Source organism: Calonectris borealis, chromosome 1, assembly GCF_964195595.1.
Source record: "Calonectris borealis chromosome 1, bCalBor7.hap1.2, whole genome shotgun sequence".
NCBI classification, from domain to species: domain Eukaryota; kingdom Metazoa; phylum Chordata; class Aves; order Procellariiformes; family Procellariidae; genus Calonectris; species Calonectris borealis.
Genome location: NC_134312.1, coordinates 52,103,479 through 52,121,726, shown reverse-complemented (window position 1 = coordinate 52,121,726; position 18,248 = coordinate 52,103,479). Strand labels below are relative to the sequence as shown.

The 18,248-nt window shown below is 38.2% G+C and overlaps 1 protein-coding gene across 1 annotated transcript in view; it reads right to left on the bottom strand.

The window, feature by feature from the left end:
• The window catches only part of CFAP54 (cilia and flagella associated protein 54), a 123,599-nt gene that overhangs the window by 38,642 nt on the left and 66,709 nt on the right, over positions 1-18,248 (bottom strand). Inside the window, exons 37-48 of the mRNA XM_075151641.1 lie at positions 17,976-18,203; positions 17,537-17,760; positions 17,311-17,446; positions 15,484-15,598; positions 14,299-14,451; positions 13,579-13,776; positions 12,593-12,680; positions 11,936-12,142; positions 10,314-10,380; positions 5,367-5,549; positions 3,114-3,200; positions 1,945-2,067 (exon numbers count right to left, since the gene is read on the bottom strand). Of these exons, the coding sequence (XP_075007742.1) occupies positions 1,945-2,067; positions 3,114-3,200; positions 5,367-5,549; positions 10,314-10,380; positions 11,936-12,142; positions 12,593-12,680; positions 13,579-13,776; positions 14,299-14,451; positions 15,484-15,598; positions 17,311-17,446; positions 17,537-17,760; positions 17,976-18,203 (1,809 nt within the window). The remainder of the gene's footprint in view (positions 1-1,944; positions 2,068-3,113; positions 3,201-5,366; positions 5,550-10,313; positions 10,381-11,935; positions 12,143-12,592; positions 12,681-13,578; positions 13,777-14,298; positions 14,452-15,483; positions 15,599-17,310; positions 17,447-17,536; positions 17,761-17,975; positions 18,204-18,248) is intronic.

Below are 18,248 nucleotides of genomic sequence, written 5' to 3'. Positions count from 1 at the left end.
ATGCATTTTAACCTGACTAGCATCAGTAAGGAGTAAATGCATTCCTTATTGTAGCCATGATCAGGGAAGCTTTGCAGAACCAACTCCAGTGAGGATGCTGATAATCTTTATGGCTCAACCTAGTGAGAATGTAATGTAGCTTATGCTCTGAGGAAAATCACTAGATTTCAGTTTCTTATCTTCCCATGCAGTTAGTATGAAAGTATCACTGGCAAATTAAAAAGGTCACATCTTTTGATAAATATTTTAATTTTACTTTTTATTAAGTTCGTGTTTCATTTAAAACCTAGTACCACAAACCTGCAATGCCACTGCAGGTTATTCTAGGAGGAGTACTTCTCCATATTTCTGTTTTTTTAAATGTAAACGTTTGACATCCTATCATAAATGTAATTGTAATTATTCCCTTATTAATTAGCTTAGACATTGATTTGTTGGCTATTGCCAAAAAAGATACTGCTGCTCTGTGCTGGTTATAGCCATTGTGAGTCTGCAGGGTAAGGACAGTCAGGCCATGGGTCGGCTGGAAACTCCCTCTCAGGATTTGGGGAGGTAGGAGGGGGCAAATTTCCCTTCAAATCAGCTCATTAAACTCAATTTGCTCTGCAGTGCCAGCTTCACTCCTGGCACTTCACTGTCTACAACACAGGGTAAGGGAAGCAAATGTTAAGTTATGGAGGTGGGTTAGGAACTCCCCTTTCAGCACCAGCCTGTAATTATTACCAGATTAGAAATATCATCCTATTGCATGTATAAAATGTGGCTGTACAATCAAGTTAAATCCATGATGCTGTCAAAAGGGGTGTCCCTACCTGTCCCACTAGTCTTCTATCACGTGTTCAGTCCAGCTCCCTAGTGCTGGCACACATACTTTGTCATGGGGTGACACCTACCCAAAAGCACCACTCAGATAAGGGAGACCTTGGCTACATCCGTCCAGCAATAACTCATTAGATTATTTTGGTATGTGCTTGAAGAACAAGGAAAGGCTACATAATCGTTATGGGAGAGGCTTGCCCGATAGCTCTGGACTGTATCTGCCTCCACAGGTATGCTCAGAGCTAAGTCAAAGAAGCCCAGGTCAATTGTTAACAGCTTCATAACCTTGTAGCACATTAGTGATCAAGGCAAGATGACTACTTGGCTTTAGATATGGAGAAAATCAAAGAGATTGACCTGGGGTGACGTCTCAGGTCACTGTCAGGGCTCTGAGGCACCAATAGCTCTTACAGCCCAGCATCTTCTGGGGCTCCCCCCACCCTGCCTACAGCCCAGGACCCCATGTTGGCCCCCCAGGGCCATCAGCCCCTGTCCCAGCGACGCCACAGCAGGGCCAGTCTACAGCTCCCCTCAGCCCTGCCCTGCCACAGGCTCCCCAAGCCGGGCCCACCCATGGGCCCAGATCCCGGCCCAGCCTCAGCCAGACCCCACAGCCCTGTGTGGCCATCCTGGGGCTGTGTCTGAGCCCACGTCCCCTCACCAGGCCTGATCCTGACTCCTACCCGCAGGCTGATGTCCCGGCCCAGCCTCGGCCTGTCCCCGGCCCCACAGAGGTGCCTGATGCCCTGGGCTGGGGGCTGCCCCGGCTGCCCCTCAGCTGCCCTGCTCCTGGCTGGGGCAGTGGGAATTTTGCCCTTAATGGGTCAAGAACTCTATCCATATTTTTTATGTCTACATACGAAATTCACACATTATTTTTTCAACAGTATTATCTGCATTACTTACTGTATAAAACAGACAGCACGTACGTTTCAAAATTTATTTTTGTTCCTGCTGTTCAGTGAGAGAAATTAATGTCATTCAGTGTCTACTATTTGACCTGCATATTGAAAGAAATTCAGGAATTTTTCAGGAATGTGTAATAACTTGCAGACATGGAGGATGTGCAGTTTCATGAAGAGAAGTGAGTGTTATAGTTTGATGTTATACTTTACTGGTGTTTACCTTCATTTGTTCAATTTTTCTGTATCCTGCAGGTATTTTCCATGGAATTCTCTCTCCACAGTTAAGCAAAGACAGTTCATGAAAGGCCTCCGTAAAAAATCCTATATCTGTAAGTACTTTAATCTGTGAAAAAATAACAGAGCCCTTGATTTAAATAATTTTCAATTATTCTTTTTGCTCAAAATAAAATGTATTCAAAGGTAATTTTCAAGTAGATTTGGCTACTGGAATAGTACATTGATGGACAATGTTCTTCAATGGGAAGAAATCTTCTACAATTTATAGTAAATAAGTGAAATCTCAAAGATGGGTCTTTCACTTTTAAAAACAAAAATGAAAAAAAACCCAAAAACATATGCTTCAAAAACTTGCTCCTGACAAAGGAAAAGAACTTAATTCATCTGGCTAGAGCTTTGAGTGTCAGTCCAAGAGCAGTGCCTTATCAAAATCTGTTTCATAGATTTTACTCATCTTAGTCTTGTAGTACTCAGCTACTTTCCCTGAGCTGTATCAGCGTTTCCTGAAAATATCTAAAACCAATAATACTTTGACTCTTACTACAAGTTAGATTCATTAAAAAAAAAATAAAAACAAGGGGGATTATGAAAGGGATTTTAAAAACCCAAAACAAAACCAATAAGCAAACGTTACTGAAATGACAAAAATTTGTTCCCAGAAGTCTGACAACCTGGTTCCACCATGATACTGATAATGAATCCAGAAGTGAACATTGTGAACAAAAAATCATTTATGTTTTACACTTAAGAAAACATTTAAAAGAACAGTGGAACAAGATAAAAAATACCAAGTAAAAAGTTTGGATCTAAGAGGGAAAATCCTATGGTCATATCTTTAAGAATGCTTGTTAAATGGAGAGTAGAAAGAAACGATGGAAGTACTTAACAGTCTCAGTAGGACATTAACAGTAAAACTGTATAAATAACTCTACATCCTACTAAAACTGAGAATATAAATAATAACTGCATTTAGAAAGTAGTCCTATTCTACAATCTGTTGTGCTAAGAAACACTAAGCGACAGCTGAACTTTAAAGCATTGCTTTTTATAGTGGTGATACATGAAGAAATATTAAATCAACATTTGACAAAGAAATGAAAAGTTTATTTGAAATACAATGTGCTGTGATAAAAAGGAAGTTTGTTTGATTACCTTGAAGATTCTTCCTTCAATACATTTAACTGGGTCCTTACAAATCTCAGAAACAATGTATTGGTATAATGTGAACAATGGTAAAATCTGTAGGAAAATATTAGGTCATCTAGTCATAAATGCCATAAAGGGTACAATTATAGAAATGTGCATTGCAATTATATATCACAAATGTATAGATAATATAGGAGTACTGCTTTCACTGCCACATACCACCACTACTCTTACGCTCTATGAAGGATGAATATGTTAAAAAGTTCTTCAGCTGGCTAAAGCTAACCCTTTATACTATCTTATATGTGATTCACAATGTAGAAAGTGAAGTTTCCCCAAATTGTTCTCTGTGTTCAAAGTGGTTTTGTTTACTATACCATTAGTGAGTAAACCTACTGGAAAGATGTTGATATAAGGGATTTCTAAAACTGTCTGCATTTTGATGCCATAGTTTTTTCAGTATTATTTTTTCAGAATAATAGAATTTTGTAAGCTTTATAAAATAAACACAATGAAGTACTGCAACTGTCTAAGTGAAACGATACCAGTTGTAAAATAAACTGGATGGTGATGAGGCTTATTGACAAATTTATTTGCATTCATTTCAAATTGAAAGTTTTTGTAGGGGCAACTAACAAAAAACATTTAAAAACTGAGTTCTAGTAAAGTATACAAACACTGTATTTATTATTATATAATATTTCAGAAAAAGTAGATTCTTTCCTAACAGATGTATTTGTTTATTAAAAATGAAAGAACTTCCAAAATTTAATTACTGTTCAGCTTTTACATTTTTCTTCACTTTAAAATGTCCCCGAGCTTGGAAAATGCTAACAACATTGTTACTTTTTTGTCAAATGCACTTTCAGTTTTTGTAAAGTGGCTTAATTCTTCTGAATTTGGATTACAAATGCTTGAGGCAAATGTTTTAATTGTACCCATACAGTTTCCAACTGATATGTGAAGTAGTTCAACAAAATTAGTCTTTGAAGTCTTATTTTTAATAAAACTTGAATCTTGATGTATTTTGATTTAAGTGTCAAATCAACTTAGTGCCCACCATCCAAAACATTCCCCACACATTAAGCATTCAGTGGAAATGAAGCTGTCATCCTGCTGAAACTGCAATTGCTTTGACCATGATCTATGACCTGGATCTATATTCTGCTAGTACAAGTGCAGAAAGAATCAAAAATGTGCATGGCCACATGAAGCAAGCAGTCAAATTAAGTGTCCCTGCCTCCAGGCAACTGTCTGCTCCTTGATCTCACTTGATCTCCCATAGTGAGGGCAGTTAGACAAAGCTTAATAATAAAGTGAACTCCAGTAAAGCAGGATGGGAAGAAGCAACAACAGGAGGTAAGACAGACACTTAGCCTGAAGTTCCAGAAGAAATCAATGCAACAAGTGGCTTGCTGACAAAAACGGGGTAACATCCTGCTGCCTCTTCCTCTCTAACTCCTCTTCCACCTCTATCCCCTAACCTTTTCTTACTCCCCTGCTGCCAGCCACGTGATCTTTTCCCCTCCCTTGCACCGGCTCTGCCACTTGCAGGACCTTTCCATAAGTGGATTCAACTCATTAAAGCAGGAGAAAACTATCTACTTTTTCTGCTGGGGAGTTTTCTGTCATGCTGACAGTTGATTTATAGAGGCATACAATAATCGCCTGACATGAAAATCTGTTAGATTATACAGGACCAAACAGGAACAGAGGTAGAATTGCACCCTTTTCAGTACTAGTAAGCAATTCAATCTATTTATTCCAATGCACATTTGAAAGAAGTTGGATTAAAGTGGAAGTGGTCAGTCATTATATGGAGGAAATAAGCACATGATCAATATAAGAGGGAAGCTGTAAAAACACTCCATACAGAGGAATAAGAGAACGTGAGGAGAAAGGCAGAAGGGACTTTTATTTACTGAATGTGAAAGTGAAATTATTGAAAGCATTCTGGACATACTGCATTTAAAGTAATTTTCAGTACAGTGTATTTCAAACTATATACAATAGGAAATTTCCTCTAAAATGCCTAAGCTAAGTGGACCATGTATTGTCATCTTCCTGAATAAACAAGTACCCTGTATATTCTAACAATTGTAGGCAGCAAGCTATACCTTTCCTCTATCTCAGTGCCACAGAACCTAACCATACAGGTATTTTGCTAGAGCTTATGAGGTATCCCATAAGTACACCCACACAAAAAAATAAAACTTGATGTCTTAAAATTCATTTCCAGAGTATAAAAATAATACTTACTATTAAATTTTGTTTTGCACAATGTAGTTCAAACATAAGGAAATTCAGACTTGCAACTACAGTAGAGAGATCAGCTCTGTAGCGATCAGAGAACAAGTCGATACCAGGAATAAGCATATTTGTTTCATACTGTGCAAAGTCACAGTCAGATGTCGGATGCGGAAGAGAAGCTCTAAACAGGGTCTGCAAGTAATAATAATGAACAACTTGTGAAAAGATGTTTAGGCATTAGTGAAACACTATAAAACTCCAACCCTTGAGACTCATAAATGACTTCATAAATGAAACTCAGTCAATGTCTTAAGTATCCAGTTATTTCCAGACAAAACCATGAAAAATCTTTTTAGAAAAAATGCTTTATGTGTGAACTTGATGGAGGAAAAAAAACAGGCTGTAAATAGTCTAAGGACATTATTTCACAGAACAAGCAAAAGAGAAAAACTAATCTAGATGTAGAAAAATAATCATGAAAGATTCCTCAGCAAGTACTCCCCAGGTAATGAAAAATCTTCCTAAAGAGCCAATGGCATTTCTCTCAGATTCCAAGTCAAAGCATCCCAAATAAATCTCTGGAAGCACTGGAAACAAACTAATAAATCACTAGGAGGTCTCACTGTCCTGGTTTTGGCTGGGATGGAGTTGATTTTCTTCCTATTAACTGGTATAGTGCTGTGTTTTGGATGTAGTGTGAGAATAATGTTGATGAGACGCTGATGTTTTGGTTGTTGCTAGGTATTGTTTACGCTAGTCAAGGACTTTTCATCTTCCCATGCCCTGCCAGATGTGCAGGGGGCTGGGAGGGAGCGTGGCCAGGGCGGCTGGCCCAGCTGGCCAATAGGCTATTCCATACCATATGACGTCATGCTCAGCATATAAGGGTGGGTGAAGAAGAAGGAGGGGGGGCGTTCGGAGTGATGGCGTGTGTCTTCCCAAGTAACCGTTACGCGTGATGGAGCCCTGCTTTCCTGGCGATGGCTGAACACCTGCCTGCTGATGGGAAGTGGTGAATGAATTCCTTGTTTTGCTTTGCTTGCGTGCGCGGCTTTTGCTTTCCCTATTAAACTGTCTTTATCTCAACCCACGAGTTTTTCTCACTTTTACCCTTCTGATTCTCTCCCCCATCCCACCCGGGGTGGGGGGAGTGAGTGAGCGGCTGCGTGGTATTTGGCTGCTGCCAGGTTAAACCACGACAGTCCTTTTTGGCGCCCAACGTGGGGCTCGAAGGGTTCGAGATAACGACAGGTTTGATTGGAATGTGCTAGATTGAATTTATAGCTGTTACTGCTCTTTAGCTATTAATTCGCAGGCTCTTGTGCTTGCCATGGGGCTTGCTTGCCTTAATGTGTATTAGAGTCTTGTGCTCATTAGTGGCTGCTTTTTTGCTCTCGCTGCTTGCTGTACTGCTGCACTGCTGATCGTCTTACTGTGCTGTGCCTGGGAACGTTCTGATAACAGCAATGGGGATGCGCCTGGGCTGGCAGATGGCCAGGGCATCGCTGCTGCTTCTGTGCTGCTGTGCTGGACAGGCTGGAACTGCAGCGTGAACTCGAATTGAAGGGACTGTGACCTGTGGCTGAGTCCATGCGGGACAGGACACCCCGAGGCGTCTGTGACTGTGGATAAGCCCATGCCCAAGCAGGTACATCTTGAAGCGTCTGTGGCCGTGATTATGTCCGTGCCGCAGCAGGTATACCTCTGAAGGGATTGTGGCCTAAGGATAAGTCCACGCTGGAGAAGGTACACCTCGAAGCATCTGTGGCTGCGGATAAGTCCATGCTGCAGCAGGTACACCTTGAAGTGTCAGTGGCTGTGCATGAGGCCATGCTGGAGCACCTCAAAGCGTGTGGCCGTGGATAAGTGCATGACAGGGGAGGTACACCCCTGGAGAGATTGCAGCCATGGGTAAGGCCATGTTAGAGCAGGTTTACTTCTGAAGGGACTGTGGCCCATGGAGAAGGCCACACTGGAACTGGTGCACCTCGAAGCGACTGTGGCTGTGGACAAGTCTGTGCCGCAGCAGGTACACCCCTGGAGAGACTGTGGCTCATAGGTAAGGCTCCACTTGGAGCAGGTACACCCCTAAGGGACTGCAGTCTGTGGATAAGTCCAAGCCGGAGCAGGGGCAAGGGGAGGAGTTCATTGCAATGTTAAACCCTATGGTCTGGCCCAAAGGGACCAGGGGTGGAGACTGTAATGGATATACCTTTAAATTGTTGTAACCCATGATTTGAGTTGCATGTTATAGGAATTCCTATAGCAGGAACCACCTGAACCAACGGAGGACAAACTTTACAAGAAGCAGCACAGGTGCAGCAGTGACCCGACCTGAGCTGGCTTTGGTGCCCAGTAACTCCATACAACACACCACCTCTGCTGACCTGAGTGACCACCATAACAGATGGAGCCCAAAGTCATGGACTAAATGAACGCAGTGGACATTTTGTGGACATTTATGGATATTTTATGGACATTTTACAGGGGTGGTCCATAGACTAAGGGAATGATATCTGTGTATTATATCAAAAGATGGGAAGGGGGATGGTGGGTAATGAGAATGTATTGGATAGTGTAGGACCTGAGCATGATGTAAATGGTATGGAATAAGGGGTGGATACTGTCCTGGTTTTGGCTGGGATGGAGTTGATTTTCTTCCTATTAACTGGTATAGTGCTGTGTTTTGGATGTAGTGTGAGAATAATGTTGATGAGACGCTGATGTTTTGGTTGTTGCTAGGTATTGTTTACGCTAGTCAAGGACTTTTCATCTTCCCATGCCCTGCCAGATGTGCAGGGGGCTGGGAGGGAGCGTGGCCAGGGCGGCTGGCCCAGCTGGCCAATAGGCTATTCCATACCATATGACGTCATGCTCAGCATATAAGGGTGGGTGAAGAAGAAGGAGGGGGGGCGTTCGGAGTGATGGCGTGTGTCTTCCCAAGTAACCGTTACGCGTGATGGAGCCCTGCTTTCCTGGCGATGGCTGAACACCTGCCTGCTGATGGGAAGTGGTGAATGAATTCCTTGTTTTGCTTTGCTTGCGTGCGCGGCTTTTGCTTTCCCTATTAAACTGTCTTTATCTCAACCCACGAGTTTTTCTCACTTTTACCCTTCTGATTCTCTCCCCCATCCCACCCGGGGTGGGGGGAGTGAGTGAGCGGCTGCGTGGTATTTGGCTGCTGCCAGGTTAAACCACGACACTCACAAAGGCTTCTTAGATAATTCTTAGGATAAGCCTCTGACCAGCAGACAGAAAGAACTTAAAAATGTATTCAAACATCTCCATAATCAAGGAAAATGCATAGGAAAAATTTGTTGAGATGATTCTGGGGATGTGTTCAAACATTTTTCTACCAGACCGAAGATGTTTCATGGAAAATGTCTTCCATCAGAAGAAAAATCTTTTTATTTTCCCCGGAAGCTAAGAAAGCTAGTTTGATTTTACTTAGACTTAAGTCCTTGCCCCACCATCACCTCAGCCGTCATTTCTGGGAGAGTTGCTGACTTCAAGGCCAGTTAAAAGCTAGTTCCACCCTAGTTCTGCCTTTAACTAGGTCAGCTAGTGCAGCTTAAATCATATAACTTAAAACTGATGTGAACTTTAAGGAAATAACTTAAATGTTCCTCCTTTAAAAAGGGAGGAGTGCTAAATGTTGCATATTCCTTCCCAATTGTGTTTATCTTGTAATTAGCAATGATATGCTAGAGAAACATGCATTTACATACTCAGATCTGAGATATTAACAAGCCTAAAGCCTATACCAGAGGTGGAATTTAAATAAGGCTATAAAAGCTTTTCAAATCAAGGAACAAATTATGGGCTTGAACTTCTCAACATACAGTGACAGTAATTGATTATATTTTTGAAAACACTCACCCTGCAAGCTGCTCCTATCCCAATTAATATCAGAACCACTTCAGTCAAGTCACAATTATTTCTACCATTATACAACTGGAACAAATGCTTACTACTATTTCTGTCAAAAGGAGGAATCAAAATTGTTCAGCTTTGTACCACCAACAATTACAGAGCGAGAAGCTAGTCAAAATTCTCCTTTACCTTTGTTTCTTCAACTTGTTCTCCCTTTGCTGAACTGAATGAGGTTTTAAACGTGGCCTAGCACAGCTCCCACAGTCACAACCGTGGCTGGCACAAGATGTTAGAAGGTGCCATTGGTTTGTTTTGGAAGAAGCCAACTAACTTCCTGATGCTGCACTGGGATGAGTAAGCATTGATCCCAGTGGAGTATGACTGGCAGAATACTTACAGTTCTTTTTCCTGTATCACTTTTTTTACTGGTATCTTAAAACTTCCTTTTAAAAGTAAACTGAAAGCCTTTTTTCCTCTGTAGTTGGTTTCTGAAATTTTGCAAACTTAATTTTAATGATCTTATTTTCTTTGTAAATGAAACTGAATCATTTTGACTATGCTCTACTTTTAGAGCAAACTTCTTATAGAGCTGAGATTTTAGTATTACAAACCAACGTCTTTCAGTGCTAAAAAAGATTCAAAAATTTCTTTTTCTAAAAAGAGTCTGTTTCCTGGTTAAAAATTTACAACAATCTGTGAAGACTCTGTACAGATATGACACAGAGCACTCTGCTATTGTTGATGCCATCCAGATCTTCCAGAGCAGAACACTTCAAGAGAAGAAAAATATATTTGACTGCCAAATATTTTAGCCATCTTCACTTTTCAGTATTTCATTATTTCTCTGAGACACTAGCCTCTTATTGAAGTGATAATTTTTAGGCTATAATACAGGAATAATGTTAAAAAACAGAGAATAAAAACATCTAATCTAAGGTGCATAAATTGTCAGCTACCTCTGATATCCAGTTTTCCTTTACAATCAAAATGAGAAGAGAAATATTTTAATAGAGGGTTATTGAGATTTAAATTTTAGAAGCAATTTATCAACTTCAGGAATTCTAACTGAAATCTTATTCTTACCTTAAAAAGTATAGCAGAAAAATAGCAGTATTTAGTTCTTAATCTCATCTTTGATGTTGTTATATACCTAAAGTACAACAAATAATAAGAAATATGAATGTGCCCATCCATATAAATTATTCAAACTCTTTTTTTTATGTAGTATAATGATGATACTAACACAATCTAAATGTTTTCCATATTGGAAACCAGCTGCCTGTTCTGTAGATAGGTGCTCAGCCATGTCATGCAAAGAAAGAAGCATTTGACCAAAGACATACCTAGACAAAGGAAGTTGTCTAGAATATCTTTAAAGTTAAAGGAGAGAAACAGGCAATCTAAGTGCAAAATTCATCTCACACAAAACTAGAAAGATAAAGCAGGTCAAGCAACTCACACCTTAAAGTGTATTTCTTTTCATAAAGGAAGCCTAAGATAACTAGCACATGTGGACTTTCACATGGTAGATGTCTAGCTAGATTAAATGAGTCCCAAACAGTGTACTGATAGCAGGGTACACCTCTGATCTACAATATTAGAAATCTTTAATACAATATTAGAATCCTTGAATCTGCATTTTACAGCCTGAGACTAAGTTGCTTTAGAAAGAGCAACTCAAGCAAAAGATGTTTAACAGCCCAAGTCAAGTCTGAATAGAAAAGATCTGCCTGAGGGAGAAGCCGAGAGGATAGCTCCCTCCAGATCCCTGCCACGATTTGGAATGGACATATTAGCAGTAAAGGGATAGTATACAGTGCAGCAAATATGTGCCACAAGCACCTGTAAAAGCAGCCAGGGATTGGGTCTTGCCTAATCGGACCTGAGACTGCCACAGCTCAGAATTAGAAAAGCTGTGGTTTAGAATCAACTTAAACTCACTCCTTTTCTTCTTGGGTGCTTGTGGCAATCCCATTCCATCCTGAAATACCCATGCTAATACTTTCAAAGCTACCTTGGTTTACAGATATTTTACAGTGCTATTAATATGACCTGCTTCTCAGGTAAGACAATTTACTCAGATGAAGCTCTGCCCGTTCATGGGTATAATGCTTCTAAGGTCATTTAGAGCTGGCTTAGATATTTCTAATTTTTATATTTTGTACATTTTTATATTGTACAATATATTGAGGAACAGCTTAGAATTACATGCATAGTGTTTCACCAGCAGTTAAGGAGTATTGGACAGAAATATTTATTGATGGTAGACTTTAATGCAGTAATTCAAATTTCATCTAGTTGTAATTCGCCAGAAAATGAGTACTTTAAGCAGTAAATGTGCCCTCAAGATACATTAATATTTAATATGTGCAATGACTTGGGAGATGTGATATTTCAATTGAAAATCAATATGACTGTAAAATCCTTGCGCTTATGACTTTTTATCATTTTGTTTTATTTCAATGATCTCTCCATATAATATATAGCTGCAATTACGATCAAAAATGAGCACTCAAGAAAAGGGAATAAACAATATTCTCTAAAAGAGCAACTTCCTTTCTGAAAGGAAAAATTCCTCTGCTTTTGATGAGTCCTTTTTATAGCAACTTGTTAGTGTTTTTAAATTAATTTCAAGTTACCTGCTGTCCTGGATGAGCAATTTGTTTAAAATATGAAAGAAATACATATATAGATAAAATACTTACTGAGCTATCTTAGCCACTAAGACTGCTGCATGTAAACATCCCCAAACTCCAGCCTGAGAAAGAAATTTCTGACTAATATCAGTCGATCTTCCAACTGCAAAGCAGTCTGTAGCATTTTTTGGAAAACCTAACTCTTGCCAGTTGTTAAGAGCATCAGGAATGTTGAGTGTTTCATCAAGGGCTTGACACCAATGTTTAAAAGCAGCTCTGTAACACATGAAAAACGTTCTCATCATATTGCTGACATTTTCCAAAGTGGAAGATAAGACTCACTTCATTTTACCTTTATTGCCTGAGATATAACTAATTCTGATTAGGTCAAAAACTGAAATACAGTTTCTACAACACAAAAAGATACCACTCCTGGTCAACAGACTTACTGGGACTTATACTAAAAGTAAATTATCAAGCAATACATATTACTTCTAAAAAACACATAGAGATGCTTAATTAATTTCTTAATTGCAATTAGCTAGTTAAAAAAAATAAACAATTTCCAGAAAAAAAGCCTCTCAAAATATAGTTAATAGTGAGTTAGATGAAAGAAGTTATATGGACTTGAGGACAGCACAAGAACTTACAAGACATTTGAAGGGTATCTGAATGCCAATTACAAAAAATTAAGCAATGCTCTTTTTTAATCCAATAACTATGTACCTTTTGTTTCCAGCATAAAAGTGAAGATTTCCAAGTTCATGAAGAGCCTGAACCTTGAGGTCTCGCTGGTTGTTTATTTCAAGGATTCCTGTTATTTATTTTTTAATCAATTAGGAAAAAATTTTGTCACATCATTAAATCAGTTACTGAATCTTGAACAAATTTTGCATGAGAAGTCGATGTGCATTCACATGTAATTCAATGCATGAATATTTTTTGAAAGATTTATTAGGCTTGTATATTTTACCTTCAAATGTACAATTTCCTATTTCTACTAACTTTAAAAACAAGAGTAGGATGTATTTATGGACCTGTTTACCTAAGCTTTTGTATTTTTGTTTTTTCAGACCTCTCAAATTTCTTCTTCTTCAAGAGATAAACTGGGAAGGAGGCTATTGGCCCTGCTAAACAACACTGCCTGCAAACAGCACAGTAGTACTGTCCCTGGCTTATTTCTGGATCCCATACTTCAAATAAAACCACTTAAGGCATCTGTTGACCTGCCACACTTCACCTATTTTGTCATACAGCAAAAACAGGTAGTAGTGCTGAGCTGTGACTGTAGGAGTAAAGCCTACAGTCTGTAGAACGTAAGATGGAGGCCAAGCAACTAGGTCTCATTCAAATGTACAGAATCTGAAAGGTCAGTTTGCTAAGGAAAAAACTATTACGGAATTAAAATGAATCTGGTAAACATTGCAGCAGGTTTTTAATTTGGGATTAATCAGTATAACACCACTGAAGTAATGCTTTTTCATAAGATGAAATAACTGTAGAGGTTATGAACCAGCCAGTGGCTTGTTTAGGATCTAATGCAGATTTTCTGAATCAACAGAAAGAAGGTTGTGTATTTCTGGAAACCAGCTTTCAGACAGTTATAGCTGTCTGACAGAGGAAAATAACAGTGGAATAAATGTATATGAACACAGATAGGCAGAATGATATTACATCTTAGCTATAAACAGAAATTTATGGAAAAAAATTACCAATTGTTTGTTCATAAGAAGAGATAATTACTGAAAGCTGTGACTGTGGTATTGGTTTACTCTCAACCATACTGGAGAAATTAAATTTTTCTTGAGAAAGGTCACGTGGTGTTGGTAGAAATATCAGTTCAGCTCCCACATTAAATTCCAGCCTTCTGTTTGAAGAGATATGACTGCTGATTGCTCTTCCAACATTTTCTAGAACAGAAAAGTGATTTATATGATTAGTTTGGAAAAGTATTATACTATTTCCAGCACCACAAATATTTCCACACCACATTACTCGAACAAATATACAATTCCTGTGTACCCTATTTCTATCTGATTTCCTATGCTATGATTCTGTTTGTGTGTCTCCTAATTAAACTGATTGGACATAACTCATTGGTCAGTGCAAGCAAATGAAAATATGTGTTCTGTTAGAGAAAATAAGCTTGGGAAGATCTGCCAGTCAGTCCTCTGACAGAGGTTTGGCTGCAGACAGACAAGTGACACAGCTGCATGAAAAAAAATTTGTCATCCAACTATGAGACACAAATCATAGGAAATCAGGCTTAGAGCTTGTGCTTACAGAACTTCATATACAACTTTATATTCTATGTTTTTTCTAACTGACAACAACTAGAACTTGAATTTAAAAAAACCTATTCTTTTCACTCCTTACTATTTTAACTGCATATACACTTTATTAAGTGAGAAACACTTCAATAAATAACTCACCTTGTGTGTGCGCAAGGAATAATGAAAGTAGTTTTCTGCTGTGTCTCAGTGCTCTGCTGTGATATTTAGATTTTTGTAGAGTTTCTCTAAAACATTTCAGTGTATCGTTCACATCAAGAGGTACATAAACTAGGGCTTTTGCTTGAGTGCGATCTAAAAGAAATTAATAATTATGGAGAACAATTTTGCATTACATAAATATATATTTTTAGTAAATTACCCTGCAAAACATATATTCGAACAATTCCACAACTTCAAAACTAAAATATATTAACGTAATTGTCACCTTTGTTTCCTGTTGGATTATGAAGTAAAGCAAAATTATTAACCACCAGGAACAATTCTGAGCATTTATATCTTTTCCAGTGTTATATTTTAGTTGTCACGTGACATCTATATTCCCTAAATTCCATCTGCCCTGGGCATGCCTCAGCTCAGCTCTCTGCTCTGAATTCTGGTGTCTGAAGTCTGGAAACACATATTTTACTACAACTGTTGATCTTATTTACTACAATTACCATAGTTTCTATGTACCAAACCTGTCAGATGGCATGCTCTCTCCACTGTGTGCATAATATTATCTACTCTTCTTAAATACAGCATTATTTATTGTTTAATGACTTTCTTCAGCTGAACTCAATACAAAGCTTTGTGTGTGCTATGCGTTGACATATCTGTGATATGAGGAACTATGCTTTACAAACTTCCATTAATGACTATAACAATTTAATCCTGACTGAAAAGAACAACTGTGGGTAAAAGAGGTGTTTTGTCACCTTATAGTTCACTTCAGTTTTTCTATTGATTCGATCGATAACAGTGCAGGTTCACATTAACTTCTGGGTATATTGCTGGATATCCAACAATACTGACAGGAAACTGGACCAAGACCACCAAACTCACTCAACATACTGTAGGTCATCTGGCATCTGGATGACCTCTGCTTTTCTCTGCTTTCAGATACAGTCTGAATATATTTGGAAAGGTCTTGACAACATTACTATTCATCCAAAATATCAAGAATAATGATTTGAAGACAAAACTGAGTTTATATTAAAAGAAACAGATTATAGGAGCAGTGGAAGACCTATGATAAGGAGGAAAACAAAAAAAAAAAATCCAGTATGAAAAAAAGGAAAAGGTTTGGGAGAAAAGAGAACTCACGATACTGAAATGTGCTCTGACCTGTGTAATCATTTTTCATCTCAGGATAGAAAAAGCATCCAGGAAAAATCCGTTCACTAGCAGAATGGGCAACAGGCAGCTGTAATTTCTGCCCTATGTAGTTTCTGCAACTCATCTAAAAAGCAAGTTTTGTTTCACAATAATTGAATAATATTCAGAAAAATCAATGTTTGGTGCTTAAAGTTAAGTATCTAAATACTCAGTCATATGACAAAATACAAGAGGACTAATTTACAAAGACACCAATGACCCATAACTAGTACCCTTGTCAGTAAGAGGTGAAACATTCACACCACCTAAATATTGGATATAACATGTAAGTGTTTAGATGTTAATGAATTAAACTTGTATCTTATTTGGTATTTGCCATAATCATGAGCAACTCATTGATGTTCAGCAAATATTCCACCTTTTTTTGTCTGGATAATGCATGCTTGCAAAGAACCTGTCAGTGTAAGTATGCCTAAAGAGCACACAGCCTGGAAAGCACAATGTAATGCTGCATAGGGATGTACAGAATAGCTCTAAGCAAACAACAGAAGCAGTCTAACCCTGTCAGAGAAGCAAACTTCCAGACTTCTTATAAAGGGCTAATCCAGCACAGACATTTTATTTTGCTAATGTAGCTACATCACTTCAGAAGCAAAAGAACCAATTCAGAGCCAGTTCTAGACTCTCTGAATGGCACTGTATTGTGAAATGTAGCCATACCCTCCAAATTTCTAACTTGATGATGTCTTTTTTGAACAATCCTTGTCACTGTTAACTAACATCAGTCTTTATTCTGTAAGTTGTCTTTCAAAACTATGATTACTCTTCCACATTGCTCAGATTACAGCAGTGTGTGGTCGTTTGCCACACTGCCCTTTTTTTAGACAAAGGACTACGTTCTGAACAGCAGGGCCTGAAAGAAGTCAGCAGGAAACAGCGTCACAGAGAGACAAGACAGAGCAACTCAGCTGCCCTTCACAAGCCAGGAATGCCTTCTGAGTTCCTGCAAGCCCTGGGCAGCAGTGTGCTGCCTCTAGGCAAAGCAGTGGCTCCTGAACCCCATCTTCATTTTCAGAACAAACCCATCTGGAATTCCAAACCCCACTTTCCCCCCTCTCCTTCAAGTCCTGTATTTATATTAGTAATAGAAACATTTTAAAAATATCAACCATGCAATTGACTTTAGCAAAACTTCTTAGAAATAAACCTTAGGTTAAAAAAAAGGAAAATCCTTTTTAATAGCTAAATTTTTTAATTTTAACACCTAAAATTTTTAATAGCTAATTCCATGAAAAATTTCCAAGTGGCAATGTCAGTTTACTAACTATATAGACCCATGGTTTTTAATGAGAGGATCTCGCTGAGCAGCTTAGGGTTTTTTTGTTGGTGATCAAGTTTTTCAAGTTTTTTATTGGTATTGTCAGTGTTTGGGTTAACTCAATTTGATTAATTTTAGTCTTTAGGAGCAGTGTTCCAATCTCTTCATATTTAATTTTAATTAATCATAAAGATTGCACAATATCCAAATAAATGTTTTCAGGTTAAAAGAGTGGCATCAAGAACTAACATGAAATTAGATTTAGGCTCATAATATGGAATGGGTACATTATGCATGGAAGAAATGTTCTCTGGGTCATCAAGTCCAGACCTCTGCTGCTGCTGGAATCATGTCATATAAGCCTTTTCATACACTTCAATCAATTATGTTCATTAATTTATTATAATTTACTATTTGTGAAGATTATGAAAAAACATATTAATCTAATCAGTGAAAGTACTTCTCTATATTTAGTTCACATTAAGAGTCAGTGCCCAAAAAAGAAATCTGTGGTTCACCTTATGTGCATTATCAGACAGATATTTTATGAAATGAGATTCATGGCTGTCTGGGCCACTGAATTGCTGTATCCTTTCCAGCAGCTGCCTCTGAGCATACACCAGCAGTGGGCTCACTTGTTCTGTGTATCTCTCACTGAAAAAAAGCAATGTATAGTAATTAAGCAAAATTTTTAGTTTTTTAGGTTTTTGCTTTTTAGTTTTTATTACAGTTGGTGTAACTTACTGTGTAAATATATTAAATTGTACAGCTATGTGTACCAGTGCTTCCCACTTCTTCATTTGATACAACAGTTCCATTGTTTTAAGGATCAGATTACATATCCATTTCAAGTCAACCACATTCACATCATCCAGGGGAGACTGTGGATGGAGATTAGAACCACCATTCTCATCCATAATACCTCCTAAACAATTGGGAATGCAGAAGTCTCCTTCAGGATCCACAATCTACAGTGAAGAAAGATTATTCTACCCTGTTATTTTCAAACTTGGTTTTAGAACAAATCAAATTATAAAGATTAGAAAATACTGTAATCCTCTAAAAACTTGTTACAGAGAATAATTTGGAGATATCAGAATATAATGCAAGAGAAAGAAAACTATCATCTCTACTGAAGATGTGATAATAAAGAGTATACTGTCTTAATAAAAATAATTTTTACCTTAAGAGACCTGCTTGCTTGTAGGTCAGTTATCATATCAATGATCATGTCTGATGCCAAATAAAATGGCAACCAGATGGTGTTCCTAAGAAAACCCCTGGTAACAGGAAATGCATCCGTATGGGAAGGTGAATGGTTAGCAATCAATTGTAATTCCTGAGTATGGTTCCAAAGTTCTCGACAAGCATTTTGAAGCAATGTCCAGTGGCCACCACGGTGAGCAAGAACCTATGCGTATCATTCAAAATATAATTATACTTTGGAAATACAGAA